This window comes from Marmota flaviventris, chromosome 16 (genome assembly GCF_047511675.1).
Source record: "Marmota flaviventris isolate mMarFla1 chromosome 16, mMarFla1.hap1, whole genome shotgun sequence".
Classification (NCBI taxonomy): Eukaryota; Metazoa; Chordata; class Mammalia; order Rodentia; family Sciuridae; genus Marmota; species Marmota flaviventris.
The window spans coordinates 18,540,892-18,547,774 of record NC_092513.1 but is presented as its reverse complement, the minus strand read 5'-3'; the positions used below and the strand labels follow the sequence as shown (position 1 = coordinate 18,547,774).

The 6,883-nt window shown below is 31.4% G+C and overlaps 1 protein-coding gene across 1 annotated transcript in view; it reads right to left on the bottom strand.

Moving 5' to 3' along the window:
* Positions 1-311: 311 nt before the first annotated feature.
* Positions 312-6,883, bottom strand: part of Txnl1 (thioredoxin like 1) — a 30,713-nt gene continuing 24,141 nt past the window's right edge. Inside the window, exons 7-8 of the mRNA XM_027949043.2 lie at positions 5,950-6,054; positions 312-546 (exon numbers count right to left, since the gene is read on the bottom strand). Coding sequence (XP_027804844.1) covers positions 517-546; positions 5,950-6,054 — 135 coding nt within the window. The 3' untranslated portion in view covers positions 312-516. The remainder of the gene's footprint in view (positions 547-5,949; positions 6,055-6,883) is intronic.

Sequence of the window (6,883 nt, the reverse complement as noted above, 5' to 3'; positions counted from 1 at the left end):
ATTTCTGGCAGTTTATAATTTGAATAATTTCTAGCCCAGATACCAAATACCCAAATATCTTTAAAAAAAAAAACAGGAGTCAATACTCATTTGAACATCGTTAGCTATTCCAAGTCCATTCTCAAAACTGAGTGCTCTATGTGCATGTGTATACCTGTACTCCTTGATTCCCTACAACAGTTTTGATCTTCTAAAAAGAGAAATTAGGCTTCAGTCAATATGCTACCAGACATTTAAGTCTCTTCTAAAATCAGAAGCTGGCTAATTTTAAAATAAAAGGAAAGAAGAAATACTTACGTAGACTGACAAAATTTAAGCTTGGCAAAAGTAGTGACTTTTATTTACAATTGCATGTATCAAGATTACAACAGAAAGACTAGTGATACCATCTGAACAAAAGCAATGATTTATTGGTAATGGCAATGAATGAAACATTGACAGTCTCTGGAGAGAATCAAGCAATTATCCAGGAGCTGCAAATCTGATTGCAATAGGTCTTCCAGTATCTTTTGTACCTTAGTGGCTTTCTCCTTTTTTGCCCACTACCTAGAAAAACAAAAATAAAAAGTTCATATTTGTAACTTACTGATTTAGAAATACGTGGGTATTTTTCAAAAATACTAATGTGGTAGGTATTTTTGCACCTGGTATTAATTTTTATTCTTGAATTTCTGCGCATGCAGTGTACTTTCACTGTGGAAGCAAACTGTGACACCCCTTCCCCAGGCCACAAGGAATTAAAAATTAAACACATGCAGGCTATTTTTGGTTTCCCACCCTGTTTTAAGAAAAAGTAATATAATTTACTCAAACAAGGTTGACAGTTTAGAGAAGTTAATAAAAAAAGATGATGCTATATGAGTAAAACACATTTGGCATACTATTTTTAGGCAATTAGAAATCAAATGTCGATCACAAAATAATCTAAAATTAAAAGAGTAGCTAAATTCATGTCTTCATGCCCAAGATGACAGGTTTCTAGACTTTTCCTTCAATATGAGACATGCAATGAAAACAGATTAAAAATGACTACTTTTTCCCAGTTTCAAAAAATCAAACACACACACACATCTTGGTTGCTACAAATTACTATAACCAAACAAAGAATAAACTTTGTGTCTGTCAATGATTAGAAAACTCTTCTATTGTGGGTTTTAAAACATGTCCTGATTGGTATAAATTTAGCATCATAAAAATGTAAAGAAAAAACTTGCCTACCAACCATTCTATAAAACAAATTCTCTGTGGTAGAGTTCTAGGTTCTAATAGTAATTTACCTCAAATGTAGAGTTTATCATTAATTAATATATTCTCACAGACAAAATGCCTTTAAAGAAACCCACTTGCCAGATATTACATGTCATGTTTGTATAGAAAAAGACCTTATATATATTTATAAATGTAATTTTCATATTTTAAATCGAGTCTGTTCCAAGTCATAGTATATATACAAAGTAAAACTCATAAAGGTCATCAATACATGTCTGATCTAAAACAAAATAGCTGGGTCAATGTCTTTCAAGAGAAGATTTTAAAATTCTTTCCACTGAATTCCCAATCACATAATGCTGTTAATGTAGTCAGTCTAAAAAAAAGCAGTCTTATTATTTTGAAGGAATTTTCTCTGATTAAAAAAAAAGGTTAGAAAAGCTCAACAAGCCAGAAATATGATTAAAAAGATAGTGTCATAAACAAATGTAGATAAGAGTAAGAAAACTAGGATTAAAGAGACACTAACACTAGAAGGAAGGGGAGATGATACTATCTGTATCATAAATGAATTTAAGCTGATAAACACTGAAAGCATTATTGATCATTATATTATTTGGGAAATGCAAAACACTGAGCTATTAGATTAAGCAAAAGAAAACAAAAACAACTAATATTAAAAATTAAAAATTCAGCTGATGTGATACAGTTGAAGACGCAAATCTGCATACTGTTTCACAGGTTGATAACTCTCAACTTGCCAATATGTATTCTCTGTAAAAAAGAAAAAATTCAGCATTCCAATATGGATTTTTACCCCAAATATAAAGCTCTTTTATTATTCTTAAGTCTATATTAAACCTCAAACAAAAGTCTAGGTACATCAAAATTAGGTGTCAAAGACATTTATTCAGTAAAGAATCCACTGATCTTCTATGTTAATATTTCAGCCCCACCTATCATTCAGTCCGTAAGTCCTTCTACTGGCCTTGAGTTCACTTAGGTGGGCATAAACAGAGGATCACTACACAATCAATCAACAAAAAGACTTTGGGGCCAATGTTCCAATGAGAAAAGAAAAGCTATTATTCTCAACTAAAGCGTTGATATACTAGCTCAAGTATAACAGAATTTATATTTAAGTGGCTCTTTAAAAATAAAGCTTAAAAAATTTAGAATAGATTAAAACATTATCCAACTAATTTAATCTAAAAACATTTATAACAACTTTAGTTTTATTTCAATATTACTTCTCAAAATGAAGAACAAAATTAAAAATGAAACAGTAGAAAGCAAAAACAAAAAGTTCAGTGAGCAACACAGTATGGTAATTAAATTAAAGCACCTAGTTGCAAGCCCAAAACAAAAAGGCCAATTGAGAAACATGGCTAGGATGAGATTTGAAGGAAGAGATGGTTGAGGAAATCTAGGTAACAAGAAGGCTGATCCAGATGACAGAAGCTGTAGAAATCTTGCAGCAACAATGGAGAGAATATGGGAAGGGTGAGAGCGGGTAGGTGCTAGATGAGCAGAGAAGCAAGGAGGGGAGTAGAGAGAGACAAGGTCAATCTGTATATTACTTCATTTTTAAAAAATCTTCTGGTTTTAGTTCATTTGAGTTGGATTAAAAAAGCTGAAAAATAAACAGATAGAAATGTTACAAAAATAGCTGATATGGTGAATGGCCAGTTTAGAAAATTCTATTTTTATTACAGTGATAAAAATCTGCTCAGCTTTTCACATGCGCCTCAATTCTGAAGAAGCAGAAGCCTCTACAATTTTCTCATTTTTATACACTTATATTTTAATATTAAAATAAAGCAATCTGTGTAAAGAGCATATTTTAGCAAAGAAAACATCTACTTCCAATTAAAATGGAAAGCTTTTCATGCTGCAACACAAAAGACACATTTACAACAAATAGCCAAAGTATATATCATATTTTGTGTATGATGCCTTTAAAAGCCTAAAGCAGACAAGTGGAAGATGTATTCTAGTCTATATATCTTAAATGTATAACCTCATAAAGTTGTGATAGCATGCAAGGTAGTCTAAGATTTCTATCCACATCCAAGATTCATCAGCATTACCTTAGCTTCTATCATCTTAGTGACATAAGGGGAACATCAGTGACATTTCTCTGAAAACTAAAATTATCTACAAATAACTCACACACATAAAAATGTAAACTGAAAATGCTAAACACTTCTTTATCATTCATTAAACCATTTTGTATAGTTTTTTTCACTACAAAGAGGATATCAAAACTTTCTTCCCTGTGCCTATAAAATACATGCCAAATCTATTTTAAATTTTAATTACAATGCATAATCTCTTTTAATTTCAGACTGACTGAAAAGTAAAGGGAAAGAGTCATACTTGACTTGTCCTTGAATGACTCCTGCACCTTCCTATTTTCATGTCCAATTCTCTACTTTTTCACTCTTATGTGCCCATTACTATCTTCTCCACCCAAATTCTATTTCTGAACTTTATTTCAAATCCCTCTTTCTTCATAAAGTATTTTCACACTTTCTCAGTGATTGTTTGGAAGAAAAATACATCAGGAGACTGAAAACATATGAGAATATTTTATGGAGGAAGAGACCCTTGAATAAAATTTTGATTAATTTTCCATATGTCTGAATTATCCTACAAGAAGATAATCTCTGTGTAGACAGGAATCATGATTGAACTAGCATAGTACTACAGGGTCAAAAAGTACTAAACTGCTTATTATTTCCTTCACTGAAATCCAAACTCATTTATAATTTTTAATAAGCATCTCCATACAAGGACCAAATAGACCGATTTCAATTAAACTTTAAACTCTCTAATTTTTTACTTCAATGAAGTTGTGGCTTCACATAATATAAAAACAATGAAATACTAGCTTACTTTTGAGGAATAACCCTACAAGACAATGAATGACTATATGCATAACAAATCTCATCCAGAAACTATTTTTTTTACAAGGAAATGTAATATAATATTAAGAATTAAGAAAAACCACTCTACATTCATCAGACTTTAAAAGGAAAGAGCTAAGAAGCACAGAATATCTATGAAGGAGAAACCTAAGAGTATTCAAAGTACTCTCATACCAGTTATCAAAATGTGGCCAGCCTGGGGTCCCTGATACTCTTTCAGAAAGTCTGTGAGGTCAAAACTACTTTCAGAATAAGGCTAAACAGTTATTTGTCTATTTAATTCTCATTCTCACAAGGATACAGAAGAGGTTTCCAAGGGTTACAAAAGACTGAATGCAGAAGCAGAAATGAGAATAAGAAAACTCTATTAGGAGGGTAGACAGTGAAGAAATTCAAAATAAATTATAAAATGCTCTTTCTTATTATTAAATTTGGTTTTCTTTTGGAAAAATATATTCATTTGAATTAAAATATATTATTTAATTAATATGATGAGTTTATTGGTTAGAAATAAATATTTTTTAAGTTTCCAGTTTTAACTTCTAACAGATAAAAATACTGCCTATATAAACAAAAGTTCTTGGTCTTTGATCATATTTCATAGCTTAAAGGGAATCTGAAACCAAAAAGTTTGAGACCTGCTACTCTACAACTTTATAACAACTTTAGTTTTATTCTACAGTAATTTAAACAATATCAAAAAGGTTAAATTGACCAATGACTGTTATAAACACAAATACTCTCAAGCAAAAGAAATCCAATCCCTGTGCTAACTAATGACAGCCCTCAAAAGGGAATTTTGGCAGTCAAAAAAGAGAAAAGACTAGGCTAGAAGTGATATGAGGAAGTATATAAAAACAAAAAGGCAGAGTTAGATACTTAGATAAACAATGATTAATGCAAATCAGAAAAACTTTAATTAATGGCAAGCTGGCAAGAAGACAGAACGGTAACTATTTATAGGAGAAAAAAATGGAAGCCAAATACATGAGCTGAGGTGAAAAAGAGGAAACTAGATCCAAATTAATGGTAGGAAAAATAATGCTTACTGTAATAGGCCCCAGAAAAGAACAAAGCTAATGAAAAACTATGCAAGTCACAGTTAAAGCAAGTCCAATAGCATTTAACTCAAATAGGCAAAGCAGCAAAACAGGAAGCCCAAATGTCTTTGTTGCTCACACATTTCCCCAGGAAAACATTTCTCTTATAGTAAAAATGTAGATGATTAATCTCTGCTGCTTCTGATCTGGTATTATACATATCTTATAAATCCACACATGACAGATCTATGTACATAATTGTATAATTGTCCCAATAGCTTCCATAAGTTAATAAGTTATAAGAAAGAGAGTAGTTAAAAAAACGACCAGTTAAGATATCTACTGCAGAGGTTTTCAGTTTTGTAAAAACAATTTTATTATAAGACCATGCAGTATTACATAATTCAATTACTTCTTCTGTACCTGAATTAAAATCAGATAAGCAGATACCCCCCACAAAACATTACAGCTCCAATTCCCCCAACACATCTCATTCTTCAGGAATGCACAGCCCTAGGACAACTCTTTTTCTCATGTCCTAGTGTGGCTGCCAGATAACAGCTGCAAGAAACACTGTGACACATCTCCTGTGCTGCTACACTCCTTTTAGATGGATATTTCAAAATGTGATTAAACTGTTCTACTTTAACTTTATGAAATTCCAGGAAATATGATTTTGGGTCTTTATGGTCAAAAAAGTATGACTACTGATAAATATGAAATTATTCCTATAAAACTACATTCTTCTAATTACATTTAAACAAACTTACTCGTTTGAAGTCATTCATATTTGTTGCCTGGACTGGAGTACCAATAAAAGTAAAATACGAAATTCTTGTTGTTTCTTCTTCACCCTGATTAGACTGAACAAATATCTGCCAAAAATTAACAAAAAAAAATTATCACACTTATAATTATAATCTATTTTTGATAAAGATGCTTTAGGTTTAATAGGTTTCCTTAGATTATTAATAAAAGTACCCTCCATTCTTTTTAAGGATTAATCTAAATTACATAACATTTAAACTAACACTCCTAAAGGTCTGTTAATTCCATTGTTTGCTCTGCTATTCTCACCTTCTCCAGGGGTATCATGGCAAGACACCCACATACACAATTTCATGGTAATTTAGTGTGATGGTATGGAGGAGTCATAATTAAATTCTTTACAGAGAATGTTGAAAGAGTATGAGATTCATGATTATAATAGGATAGACTGCTGTTGATTATTTTATTAAAATCATGGTTTGTCACTGAGGAAAATTCTGCAGTTATATTCTTTGTGATATTCATGCATCCATTCTATTCCTAGAATATTAAAAGAAAAAAATAGTATTGGAAATCAGCTCCTAAAACTATACTATGCCCTCCATACTTTTAAGCTTCACATTTTGCATTTTAAAACTCTGCTCAGCATATGTTTTTGTTTCTGTAGTGCTGAAGATTAAACTCAGGGTCCTCACACATTCCAGGTAAACACTCTGTCACTGTACTACATTCCCAGCCCTACTTGCCCCATCTTTAAAACACAATACTCTGGATACTGTCTACTTGAAAATACTGCCTTTCTTGATCTGGATGACATATTTCTTTCATTCCAAGATAGTACTCATTTGCTGGATTTTATTGTTGTTTTTATAGGCAAACATAGATTGATTTCAAACTGAGTTTACCATCAATTTAAAGACTATTACCAGTACACAG